General features: G+C 40.7%; 1 protein-coding gene across 1 annotated transcript in view; it reads left to right on the top strand.

The window, feature by feature from the left end:
• The first annotated feature begins 8,451 nt into the window (after nt 1–8,451).
• ldlrad2 (low density lipoprotein receptor class A domain containing 2) overlaps nt 8,452–14,482 on the top strand; it is a 52,369-nt gene continuing 46,338 nt past the window's right edge. The window contains exon 1 of the mRNA XM_080890951.1: nt 8,452–8,658. Coding sequence (XP_080747077.1) covers nt 8,643–8,658 — 16 coding nt within the window. The 5' untranslated portion in view covers nt 8,452–8,642. The remainder of the gene's footprint in view (nt 8,659–14,482) is intronic.

Raw genomic sequence — 14,482 nt, 5'->3', positions numbered from 1 at the left:
ACCCAGAGTACATCATTAGACATACACACACAATTATGGGCATGCTGAGGTTTGTCACATGGAATGTAAATGGAGCTGGCACCAGAGGAAAGAGGTTAAAGATATTTAACCAGCTTAAAAAACTACAGGCAGATGTTGTTTTATTACAAGAAACTCATAAACCTGTCACAGGTTTAAACGAACTTAAAACACCTGAGTTTCCTAACGTGTTTGCAGCCTGTTATAATTCTAGACAACGGGGAGTAGCAATCTTAATACATAAAAATGTTAATTTTACAGTACTCGATACAGTTATAGATCCAGAGGGTAGATTTCTAATTATTAAACTATCAATATTGAACAAAAAACTATGTATTGTAAGTATATATGGTCCAAATGTTGGTGATCCCTCATTCTTCCACGGATTTTTTAGTGCACTCTCTGAACACCTTGATTGCACACTCATTCTTGGTGGTGACCTCAACCTTGGACTAAATGAAGACATGGATAGGCTCAACACAACAGGAACTCAGCGTAATTGGCAGTCCACAAATATGATCAAACAGTATATGAGCGACTTTGGTCTTTGCGATGCATGGCGCTCCCTTCACCCCACCAGTAAGGAATATACTTTTTCCTCACATGTTCATCACTCTTACTCTCGTCTGGATTATTTTTTGGTCAGCAGCTCACTGCTGTGTGACATTTCAGACACTGAGATTCATCCTATAGCTGTCAGCGATCATGCTCCTGTATCTTTAACACTAATGCACAAGAATAATACTACGCCAAGTAAAAACTGGAGATTTAATATATCACTACTTAAAGATGAAGACTTTATTAAATATTTTAAAAAGGAATGGACTTCATATTTAGACTTTAATGACACTCCCGGAATATCTGCGTCTGTTCTATGAGAAGCAGGGAAAGCTGTGATGAGAGGTAAAATAATTTCTTTCTCATCACACAAAAAGAAAGAAGAAAACAAAAATATTCAGGAATTAGAAAAAAACATCAAATCACTAGAAGAAGCCTACGCGTCCCACCAAGATCAGGAAACATTGAACAAAATACGCAAAACAAAACTAGAATTAAATGAAACTATTAATAAAAAAACACAATTCCTTATACAAAGACTTCGCTTGCAGAATTTTGAACACAGTAACAAATCAGGTCGATTTCTAGCTAACCAGCTAAAAATAAATAAAGAAAAAACAACTATATGTGCTGCTAAAGATTTATCGGGGAACACAACATATGATCCTGGAAGAATAAACAACATTTTTAGGGATTTCTATGAAACTTTATACTCACCACAAATAAACCCATCTAAAAATGAAATTGATCTGTTCCTTGACAACGTAACTCTTCCAAAATTACTAGACAGTCAAGCAATGGCACTGGATTCACCACTGACGCCAGGTGAACTCCAGGAAGCCCTGATAAGTATGCCCAATAATAAGGCTCCAGGTCCAGATGGCTTCCCTGCAGAATTCTACAAAGAATTCTGGACAATTTTGGCACCAGTATTCCACAGAATGTTGCAGGAAATCGAGGAAAATGGCAGACTACCACCAAATATGAATTTTGCCAGCATTAGTCTCCTGCTAAAACCAGGCAAAGACCCTTTATTTCCCTCAAGCTATCGTCCAATTTCTCTTTTAAATGTAGACCTTAAAATAATCTGCAAAGCTCTCTCAGAGAGATTAGAGAAAATAACCCCCCTCTTAATTCATCCTGACCAAACTGGTTTCATAAAAGGTCGGCACTCCTCAACAAACACTCGTAGATTACTTAATTTAATAGACTACTCATACAATAAAAACATCGAAACCATAATATTATCTCTAGATGCAGAAAAAGCATTTGACAGAGTTAACTGGAAATTTTTATTCGCAACTTTACACAAATTTGGTTTTGGAAACTCTTTCATAAACTGGATAAGAATATTATACAATTCCCCAAGAGCTCGTGTCAGAACAAATGACCAGACATCCTCCAGCTTCTGTCTCCTGAGGGGCACCAGACAGGGATGCCCACTCTCCCCTTCACTGTTTGCAATTTTTATCGAACCTCTAGCAGCAGCATTTAGACAGGCTACAACAATTAAATTTCTCAATAACTTTATCCCTGACCTGTCTGGTGTGTTCTTTGGACTTCATGGTGTTGTTGCTCCCAGTATTCTCTTAGACAACCTCTGAGGCCGTCACATGGCAGTTGTGGAGCTGTTTTCCAAAGAAGAATGGGCAAGAATTTCAGTCTCAAGATGTGCAAAGCAGGTAGAGACATACCCTAAAACAGCGGTCCCCAACCTTTTTTGCGCCACGGACTGGTTTATGCCCAACATTATTTTCACGGACCGGCCTTTAAGGTGTCTCGGATAAATGCAACAAAATAAAACTTGTACCAGTACCGAAAAAAATAAGATTTATTCATAACACATGTGAAAAGACCCAGGAAAACCAAGTTAACGATAAAAGCGATAACAAAATAACGCTGAAAACCGATAAAAACCCTGAAAAGCAGACATTTCACACCTGAGCCTCAACTCTCGTGGCCCGGTACCAAATGACTCACGGACCGGTACTGGTCCGAGGCCCGGGGGTTGGGAACCGCTGCCCTAAAAGACTGGCAGCTGGAACTGCAGCAAAAGGTGGTTCTACAAAGTATTGACTCAGGGGCTGAATAATTACGCACGCCCCAGTTTACTGTTATTGATTTGTAACAAATGTTTGGAATCATGTATGATTTTCGTTCCACTTCTCACGTGTGCACCACTTTGTGTTGGTCTTTCACCTGGAATTCCAATAACATTGATTCATGTTTGTGGCTGTAATGTGACAGAATGTGGAAAAGTTCAAGGGGGCCGAATACTTTTGCAAGCCACTGTAGGTATCGTGGTTGTATGTAAATGACAAAAGTAGTGAAAAAACAAGGAGGAAAAAATTGTCACCAGCCTTCACTCATAAAACTGTTCCTGTTTGGGGGTTCCTCCTTCAGCAGCTGAAACCGACTAACACCTCTACTGCTTAAATGACCAAACCAGTACCCCAGAAGATTGACTGACTTGATGCTATACGCTAATTAAAAGTGTTCCTTTAGTCTTTTTGAGCAGTGCATAAACAATAAACCAATTATATACGCTTGTATTATAAAAACTGTTGTTTATTAATGCATTTATTGACTACAGATGACCAAGAAACAGTTCTGTCTCTTTATATTCACCCATTCAAACTGACACTAAGCCCTTGTGGGACCTATATGAACTATCCAAAAGGTGCAGGAGTCATGTGTTGAACCATTTTGAATGGCTGCTAACTAGGTCTGGCTGTGACTCAGTGTAGGTCAGTGGCTCCCAAACGTTTTTTGCTAAGCCCCCCTTTGTCTAACAAGAAAAATGCCCCCCCCCACACACACACACACACAAACACATCTGCCAACCACACACAAACCATATTTTGTTCCACTGCGGTTTATTTCACACCTCAAACATTTAGTAAACAATTAAGCAAATACAAGTAATAATAAATTAATAAATAAATTACAAGTAGTAATAAAATAAACTACTCTACTACTCTTTTATGCTACGTCCGCACCTACACGGGTATTTTTGAAAACGCAGCTGTTTCGTCCACATAAACGGCGTTTCCAATCACCGAAAACTGAGATTTTTTAAAACTCCTTTTTTGCATTTACATGTGGACGAGGAATACAGAGTTCGTCACGCAACATCAAAGGTATGTGCCTTTATTCACGTCACGCTGTGCGCCACGTTATTTTTTACATGAGATTGTCATGGTCCTGGGCCGTGTTGGCCCAGTATTCTTAGTTCTCTTGTATTTTTGTATTCAGTTCCCTGTTTAGGTTCTGTTTCCTGAGTTGCCCTGTTATGTTGTTCCCTGTGTGCTTTCCCTTTGTGACTCTCACCCCCTGTGTGCCCCTCTATGTATTCATGAGCCCTTGTCCCCTTTCGTGTTTTATTCCATGTTTTCCCCAGTCTGTTATGTCTGTGTTCTCCCCGTGCTCTCTCCTCCTGTCTGAACCTCTGTGTACTTCCTGTTTTACTTTGACAGTCTCTCGTCAGTATGCGTCATGTTGTGTTCACTCCTGCCCTGTCTCATTATGATTATCTGTGTCAGCTGTGTTCCCCGTGTGCTCCCACTTCCCTCGTTAACCCTCTGTGTATTTATGTCTGCGTCTCCCTCAGTTCTGTGTCGTAGTCTCCCTCATAGCTGCGTGGATTTCCCTGTGTCTCTCTGCAAGTGTTAGTTTTTGTTCCCAGTTTAAGTTTTGTATTTCTTGTGATCTGCCTTCCAGCATTAAAGCTGTGATTTTGAGTTTATCCCCTGAGTCCGTGAGTTTGCATTCTGGGTCCTCATCCTGCCTGCCACGCAGCGACCATGACAGAGATGAATTGCAGAATGGCAGATAGAGACAAAATACTGTTAATCTGACTGTCTGCAGGTTTTACACGCAGTTACTGTCCCTCCATTTACAAAGCCAGAGGCGTCACAGTGTCATTATTTTACATGTAGTTGTTTTTTTCCTGTGTAATAATATTCAACGTTGCTGTCAATACATTTTTCAAAAACATGTCTGTGCAAAAATGGGTTCAAAAACATAAACAGCTGTGGGATCCTGTTTTTCCGTGATTTAGACAGGGGGAACAAAGTGTAGCAGGATCAGCCTGATATTATTTGTATCCCGCTGTAACTTTACTGTATAAAGAGCAAACATCTCCAAAATGTCAGGAGCAGTTAGTCATTACAACAAGTGTTTGTGAACTAAAAATCAAGAATGTGGGATCCTGTTTGTCTGTGATTTGAACAGCCCAGTGCATGCTCCCAACGCAGCGGAGACCTACCTCAGCACTTGTGCAGGTGAAACCAAAGGGCAGATTTGCTTCACCATATTTTCTAGTCTTTGTCTTAGAATGAAGTTGGTTTGGAAACATATATAGCGATGCTTCATCTCCTGCTTTGCGTTTTGTGGGCGCCCCGTGCTAGCAGTGTCCAAGCGTTTTTTTTTGGGGGGGGGGGTTTCCCCTTTTTTCCCCTTGCAATGGCTCTGCGCCCCCCTTAGGGGGCGGGCCCCACACTTTGGGAAGCTCTGGTGTAGGTCATCTACTAACTGGAAAGTTGGTGATTCAATCCCTGGCTGCTCCTACATGCGAAAGTATACTTGGCCAAGATACTGAACCACAGATTTCACTCTAGTATGGTCACTGGAGTGAAAATAGGAAAGAAAAGTGCTTGTGTGGATGAATGAATGAATGAATGAATGAGCCATGTCGCATAAAGTTCTTTGAGTGCTTGAGTAGAGTAAAGATAAGAGATAAGATAAGATAAGATAGAACTTTATTAATCCCTCGGGTGGGTTCCTCTGGGAAATTCGATTTCCAAAAAAGCACAGCACCGACAGAAGTTACAGAGTTATACACACACACACACACACATATATATATATATATATATATATATATATATATATATATATATATATATATATATATATAAAACACCCAGCACGCCCCTGCGGGCGGTTTATCCTTCAAGCTCGGATCCTCTACCAGAGGCCTGGGAGCTTGAGGGTCCTGCGCAGTATCTTAGCTGTTCCCAGGACTGCGCTCTTCTGGACAGAGATCTCCGATGTTGTTCCCGGGATCTGCTGGAGCCACTCGCCTATCTTGGGAGTCACCGCACCTAGTGCTCCGATTACCACGGGGACCACCGTTACCTTCACCCTCCACATCCTCTCGAGCTCTTCTCTGAGCCCTTGGTATTTCTCCAGCTTCTCGTGTTCCTTCTTCCTGATATTGCTGTCATTCGGAACCGCTACATCGATCACTACGGCCGTCTGCTTCTGTTTGTCTACCACCACTATGTCCGGTTGGTTAGCCACCACCATTTTGTCCGTCTGTATCTGGAAGTCCCACAGGATCTTAGCTCGGTCATTCTCCACCACCCTTGGGGGCATCTCCCATTTTGACCTCGGGACTTCCAGGTTATACTCGGCACAGATGTTCCTGTACACTATGCCGGCCACTTGGTTATGGCGTTCCATGTATGCCTTGCCTGCTAGCATCTTGCACCCTGCTGTTATGTGCTGGATTGTCTCTGGGGCATCTTTACACAGCCTGCACCTGGGGTCTTGCCTGGTGTGATAGACCCCAGCCTCTATGGATCTTGTGCTCAGAGCTTGTTCTTGTGCTGCCATGATTAGTGCCTCTGTGCTGTCTTTCAGTCCAGCTTTGTCCAGCCACTGGTAGGATTTCTGGATATCAGCCACCTCCTCTATCTGCCGGTGGTACATACCGTGCAGGGGCCTGTCCTTCCATGATGGTTCCTCGTCTCCCTCCTCTTTCTTGGGTTTCTGCTGCCTGAGGTATTCACTGAGCACTCGGTCAGTTGGGGCCATCTTCCCAATGTATTCTTGGATGTTCGTTGTCTCATCCTGGACTGTGGTGCTGACACTCACCAGTCCCCGGCCCCCTTCCTTCCGCTTAGCGTACAGCCTCAGGGTATATATATATATATATATATATATATATATATATATATATATATATATATATATATATATATATATATATATATATATATATATATATATATACATATATATATATACATATATATATATATACAGAGACAATATAAATAAAATATACGAAGGGAATAAATAGAATAAATAGGAATAAAAATAAAAATACAAGTGAATTGCACATTTCAAGTATTGAGTCTATTGCACCGTTGACTATTTACAAAAGTATTGCACAAAAGGTATTGCACAGTGAGGTGAAGAGGCACTACAGCTTAGTTGTTCCCTCCTTTGTCCTCCTGTTTCCCCTCCCTCTCCCCTCCAGAGAGGAGTTAAACAGTCTGATGGCGTGTGGGACAAAGGAGTTTTTAAGTCTGTTAGTTCTTGTCTTTGGGAGAAGCAACCTGTCACTGAACAGACTCTTCTGGTTGTTTATGGCCGTGTGCAGAGGATGCCCAGCATTGTTCATAATGTCCATCAGTTTCTTTAATGTCCTTTTCTCTGCCACTGTCACCAGAGTGTCCAGCTTCATGCCGACCACAGAGCTAGCCTTCCTGATCAGTTTCTCCAGCCTGGATGAGTCCCTCTTTGCTGTGCTGCTCCCCCAGCACACCACAGCATAGAAAAGTACTCCAGCAACCACCGACTGGTAAAACATCCTCAGGAGCTTCCTGCAGATGTTAAAAGACCTCAGCCTCCTGAGGAAGTACAGTCGGCTTTGGGCTTTTTTATACAGGTGCTCTGTGTTGCATGACCAGTCCAGTTTATTGTCCACCCACAGCCCGAGGTACTTGTACTTGTTGACCACCTCCACCTCCTCCCCCTCTATCTGAACCGGCAGTGGACCTGCTCTAGACCTCCCGAAGTCCACAACCAGTTCCTTAGTCTTTGAGGTGTTGAGTTGCAGGTGGTTTGTGTGACTCCATGCGACAAAGTTCCTCACCAGACTTCTGTACTCCTCTTCCTGATCATCCCAGATACACCCCATGATGGCTGTGTCATCTGCAAACTTCTGAATAATTCAGAGTTGTAGCAGAAGTCAGAGGTGTACAGGGTGAAGAGAAGAGGGGACAGCACAGTTCCCTGTGGGGCTCCTGTGCTGCTGACCACAGTGTCAGACGTGATGTCCTTCAGCCTGACGTACTGTGGTCTGTCGGTGAGGTAGTCGGAGATCCAAGCCACCAGGCAGGGGTCCACCTCCATCCTGTTCAGTTTTTCTTGAAGCATACAGGGCCGGATGGTATTAAAGGCACTGGAAAAGTCAAGAAACAGGATCCTGACCGTGCCTTTTCCCCCATCCAGGTGTGAGTGGGCTCTGTGTAGGAGGTACAGGATGGCATCCTCCACTCCGACACCCGCCTTGTATGCAAACTGTAGTGGGTCCTGGGCATGTTGTACCTGTGGTCGGAGGAGGTTGAGGAAGAGCCGCTCTAGAGTCTTCATAAGATGTGACGTCAGTGCCACCGGTCGGAAGTCATTCAGCTCATTGGGCCGGTTCTTTTTGGGGACCGGGACGATGCAGGATGTCTTCCATAGGGCGGGCACTCTCCCCAGTCGCAGACTGAGGTTGAAGACTCGTTGTAGCGGCTCCCCAAGTTCAGCAGCACACGCCTTTAGCATCCTAGGACACACCTTGTCTGGGCCTGCTGCCTTTCTGGGGCGAAGCTTCCTCAGTTGTCTCCTGACCTGATCCACTGTGACACTGGGAGATGTTTGGGAAGAGGGGAGGGGGGGAGATGTCTTGCTGCTGAGAGAGGGATTGGAGGAGGGGGGTGTCATGGTGTCAGGAAGGGGGGGAAGCGAGGGAGGCAGGAGAGTGGGGAGAGGACTCTGTAGTGAAGGTGAGGGTGGGGGGGTTGTGGGCTGGTCAAACCTGTTGAAGAAGTTGTTGAGTTGTAAAGAGCACTACATAAGGACCAGCCCATTTACAACTGGATATAATTACTGTTCCAGTGTGTTTTCTTGTGAAACACATGATTTGTGATTAAATGTTTCTACAGCAGTGTATCTAACGTGTATCTAATGATGTAAGATTTGGTTAAGCACATAACTGTACTGACTTAGCCTTAAACCAGAGAAGCAGCTAAAAGCACCCAAGGAAGAAGGAGAGTTCAGCTAACTAAATGAAGTTTACATCAAGTGAGTGGACCTTTATTTTGAACAAAGACTGTGTGTGTGTGTGTGTGTGTGTGTGTGTACTTGTTTTCATGACATCTTAGGACAATTTTATGATAACACACTCACAAAATGAGGACGCTCAGAAAAATGAGGACATTTTTGAGGTCCTCATTTTTCTGAGCCTTCTAAAGTGTTCTAGAGGCTCCCAACATGCTCCCAAACCAAAAATCTCGGAAGTCCTGAAACATCACAATTTTATGAAAAAGTGTGTTTAAGTGTGTTTAGCGTTTTTGCTCACTTTCAGTTTCACCGCCTACTGGCCAGTTTTGGAACTTAACACACTTTAAACACACTTTCAGTGACGTCACTCTGCGAGTCCTCATATTGTAGGTGTGTCAGACACAATAACACATTTGACCCAGGTTATACCCTTCTGGGGCTTAGTGGACACATGCGTGGACAGCACCTTTTAGCTCTTATGTCCACAGTCGTATTCAATGTTGAAATGGAGGTGAAATTTATTTGAAACATTCGTGGAATAGTAACAGATGAATTTTGAGGCTTCTGAAAATTGTTCGTTCAAACCTTGCCAATTAAACAATCATTCTAACACACATCAAAATCTTTTCACATTTTTATACATATTAAGGTGAACTCTAAACAAGGGTAACAACAGTTAAATCAGGCAAATCTTGACAAAAATGAAGGTCTTTAGGTTCAGTTATCAGTGCCTGCACAGCTTGGTTTCTTTTGTTGTTGACAAAATGTATCGAAATATAAAGTTTCAACATTTGTCTAATTATATTACTATTAATTAATGAGTCTTACTTCTCAAGATCAATGCACAAATTGTCTGACCTTCACTATGCAGAATGATGTGTGTGCAGATTTTGACCCTTGAAGAGTTTATATTAATCTGAATTAATATAATTGCATCTGCAATCCGCAGTTGAACTTGGAGATTCCTGCCGCTGTCATCTGATTCAGTATGATCATCAGGCTCAGTCTCGACTCTGTGTATCTACAAGAATTGATGAAAAAAGTCAACACTTTATTAATTATATTTTAAATTCAACTTACCTTATACTTTTTACAATATGGTATAAAATGCATATTGTTTCTTTAAAAACTAATAACACACTATTAAAAACTGCAGAATGCACAATTCCAGCTTCATTTAGTAATTCAATTAGTAAATAAAAGTGAGTAATTAAGTCACTTAATTAACTAAGCAACTGTAAATGTCACAGTATACAGAAGTACAATTCAATTTCAATTCAATTTTATTTATATAGCACCAAATCACAAAAAAAGTCGCCTCAAGGCGCTTCATAGGTACAGAGAAAAACCCAACAATCATACTGTATGACCCCCTATGAGCAAGCGCTTTGGCAACAGTGGAAAGGAAAAACTCCCTTTTAACAGGAAGAAACCTCTGGCAGAACCAGGCTCAGGGAGGGGCGGCCATCTGTTGCGACTGGTTGGGGTGAGAGAAGGAAAACAGGATGAAAGACATGCTGTGGAAGAGAGACAGAGGTTAATAACAGATATGATTCAATGCAGAGAGGTCTATTAACACATACTGAGTTATAAAGGTGACTGGAAAGGAAAAACTCAATGCATCATGGGAATCCCCGGCTGCCTACGTCTATTGCAGCATAACTAAGGGAGGATTCATGGTCACCTGGTCCAGCCCTAACTATATGCTTCAGCTAAAAGGAACGTTTTAAGCCTAATCTTGAAAGTAGAGATAGTGTCTGTCTCCCAAATCCAAACTGGAAGCTGGTTCCACAGAAAAGGGGCCTGAAAACTGAAGGCTCTGCCTCCCATTCTACTTTTAAATACTCTAGGAACAACAAGTAGGCCTGCAGAGTGAGAGCGAAGTGCTCTAATAGGGTGATATGGTACTACAAGGTCATTAAGATAAGATGGGGCCTGGTTATTTAAGACCTTGTATGTGAGGAGTAGAATTTTGAATTTAATTCTGGATTTAACAGGAAGCCAATGAAGGGAAGCCAAAACAGGAGAAATCTGCTCTCTCTTTCTAGTCCCTGTCAGTACTCTTGCTGCAGCATTTTGGATTAGCTGAAGGCTTTTCAGGGAGTTTTTAGGACATTCTGATAATAATGAATTACAGTAGTCCAGCCTGGAAGTAATAAATGCATGAACTAGTTTTTCAGCGTCACTAAGAGACAGGATATTTCTAACTTTAGAGATGTTGCACAAATGAAAGAAAGCAGGCTTACATATTTGTTTAATATGTGCATTGAAGGACATGTCTTGGTCAAAAATGACTCCAAGGTTCCTCACAGTATAACTGGAGGCCAAGGTAATGCCATCCAGGGTAAGAATCTGCTTAGATACCATATTTCTAAGATTTTCAGGGCCGAGTACAATAACCTCAGTTTGATCTGAATTAAGAAGCAGAAAGTTAGCGGCCATCCAGGTCTTTATGTCTTTAAGACATTCCTGCAGTTTAACTAATTGGTGTGTGTTATCTGGCTTCATGGACAGAGCTGCGTGTCATCTGCATAGCAGTGTAAATGTATGCTATGTCTTCTAATGATACTGCCTAGGGGAAGCATGTATAATGTAAACAGAATTGGTCCTAGCACTGAACCCTGTGGAACTCCATAATTGACCTTAGTGGGTGAAGAGGACTCTCCATTTACATGAACAAATTGTAGTCTATTAGATAGATATGATACAAACCACTGGAGTGCAGTACCTGTAATACCTACAGCATGCTCTAATCGCTCTAATAGGATATTATGGTCAACAGTATCGAACGCTGCACTAAGGCCTAGCAGGACAAGCACAGAGATGAGTCCACTGTCAGAGGCCATAAGAAGATCATTTGTAACCTTCACTAAAGCTGTTTCTGTGCTGTGATAAGCTCTGAAACCTGACTGAAACTCTTCAAATAAACCATTCCTCTGCAGATGATCTGTTAGCTGTTTGACAACTACTCTTTCAAGGATTTTTGATATGAAAGGAAGGTTGGAGATTGGCCTATAATTAGCTAAGACTGCTGGGTCTAGAGATGGCTTTTTGAGTAAAGGTTTAACTACAGCCAGCTTGAAGGCCTGTGGTACATAGCCGATTATTAGAGATAGGTTGATCATATTTAAGATTGAAGCATTAATTAATGGCAGGACTTCTTTGAGCAGTTTTGTAGGAATGGGGTCTAAAAGACACGGAGGTTTGGAGGAAATAATTATAGAAGTTAACTCAGAAAGATCAATTGGAGAAAAAGAGTAACTTAACATCAACGGTACTAAAAGTAGCTGTAGATAATATTACATCTGTGGGATGATTATTGGTAATTTTTTCTCTAATGATAAGAATTTTATTTGTGAAGAAGTTCATGAAGTCATTACTAGTTAACGATGGTTGGCTCAAAAGTGCTCTGATTGTTTGTCAGCCTGGCTACAGTGCTGAAGAGAAACCTGGGGTTGTTCTTATTTTCTTCAATCAGTGATTGTTGTATTGTATTGTATTGTATCTTTATTTGTTTCAGACATATAAAACAAAAAACAATATATACACACTACATATATTTTCATTTACAGATACGAATATATATGTAGATATACACACACACACACGTATGTGTTCAGATAAACAAAAAATATATAATGAAATAAAACAAAATCGTCTGACATAATGTAACAATGTTTGGTCTGAAAAGGAGTAGGAAGAAGTATGAACATACTTATTAATTCCTACCCCTGCTCAACATCTTATTGATCCCACATAATTCACCTAATTCCCATCATCACATACTCCACACGATACACGAGGAGAACCTATATAAACTTGGCTACCGTGACTGATATAATTTGGATATAATTTGATATTTTTATACATACAATGGGTGATCATCTTTATCGGTATCATATTCTTCCAAAATCAGTTTTCGAAGTATTTTCATGAACTTACTAATTCCTGAGCATTGCTGTAGATCTATAGTAAAACTATTCCACAGTTTTACCCCATAAATAGTGACACAAAAGGTTTTAACCTTTGACCGTGCTTTAAGAATCCTTAGATTCAATTTCCCCCTCAATTCATAGTCTCCTTCTCTGTCATAGAACATCCTCTGTATATTTCCTGGTAACATATTGTATCTGGCCTTGTACATAATTTTTGCAGTTTTATATTTTATAAGATCCATAAACTTCAGTATTTTTAATTTCAAAAACATGATGTTAGTATGGTCTCTAAATCCTGCTTTATTAATCATCCTGATTGCTTTTTTTTGAATTTTACATATTGGTTGAAGTGCAGTTTTATATGTGTTTCCCCAAATTTCCACACAGTATTCCAAATATGGCAATATAAGTGAACAATAAAGTACCCGGAGTGATTTGGAAGGCAAAAAATATTTAACTTTACTTAGTACGGAGATGCTTCTTGACAGTTTGGCTTGTATATGCTTTATGTGAGGTTTCCAGCAGATTTTGTTATCTATTATCACACCCAGAAATTTTGTATCCGAAACTTGCTCTATTTCAACATTGTTTACTAATAATTTTGCTCCTGCATCTTTTTTACAATTTCCGAATAACATAAATGTAGTTTTTTCCAAATTTAATGATAGCTTATTTCTATCAAACCATGTTTTCAGTTTAATCATTTCTTGTGTGACAATTTCCAAAAGCTGATGTAAGTTCTCTCCAGCACAAAAAATATTTGTATCATCTGCAAATAGAATAAACTGTAGTATATCTGATGTTCTGCATATATCATTGATATAGAGGATAAACAGCTTTGGTGATGAATAGTAAGATGTTCTGGCTTTGGGGGGGCTTTCTTATAAATCAGCAAAATATTTCTCCAATTATGATGATCCTCTAAATTTGTGACACGCCATTTCCTCTCCAGCTTACGAGTCATCTGCTTTAGGCTACGTGTTTGAGAATTATACCACAGAGTCAGGTACTTCTGATCTGAAACCTTAGTTTTCACAGGAGCTACAGTATCCAGAGTCATATGTAGTGAGGAGGTAAAATTATTATTAACAAGATAATTGACCTCTGTTGGGGTAGCGTTCAGATAGCTGCTCTGCTCTGTGTTGGTACAGGTCATTGAAGATGATAACAGTGGGTGGATTACATTCTTAAACATAGTTACAGCGCTTTCAGAAAGACATCTGTGATAAAGTCTACTCTCCACTGCTGTGTAATCAATTATTGTAAATGTAAATGTTATCAGGAAATGATCAGACAGGAGAGGGTTTTCAGGAAACACTGTTAAATGTTCAGTTTCTATGCCATATGTTAAAAACAAGATCTAGAGTGTGATTAAAGTGGTGGGTGGGTTCTTTTACATTTTGAGAGAAGCCAATTGAGTCTAATAACAGATTAAATGCCATGTTGAGGCTGTCATTCTTAGCATCTACATGGATGTTAAAATCACCCACAATAATTATTTTATTTGAGCTGAGCACTAAATCAGATAAAAAGTCTGAGAAATCAGAGAGAAACTCTGTGTAAGGCCCAGGTGGACAATAGATGATAACAAATAAGACTGGTTTCTAAAATTTTTCAGCTGGGGTGGACAATGTTAAGCATCAGGCTTTCAAATGAATTAAAAGTCTGTCTTGGTCTTTCATTAATTAATAGGCTGGTGTGAAAAATTGCTGCCACACCGCCCCCTCGGCCTGTGCTTCGAGGTTTCTGGTAGTTAGAATGACTCGGGGGTGTTGATTCATTTAAACTAACATAATCATCCTGCTACAACCAGGTTTCTGTAAGGCAAATCGATTGTTCTTTCTTTGTAATTGTTTATGTTTAAGTTGTTTGTTGCTGGTTTTTATTTTGTTTTTCGTCTGTTTGGGAGC

Source organism: Rhamphochromis sp. 'chilingali' (assembly GCF_963969265.1).
Source record: "Rhamphochromis sp. 'chilingali' genome assembly, chromosome: 9".
Taxonomy (NCBI): Eukaryota; Metazoa; Chordata; class Actinopteri; order Cichliformes; family Cichlidae; genus Rhamphochromis; species Rhamphochromis sp. 'chilingali'.
This window is presented reverse-complemented; position numbering and strand designations above follow the sequence as displayed.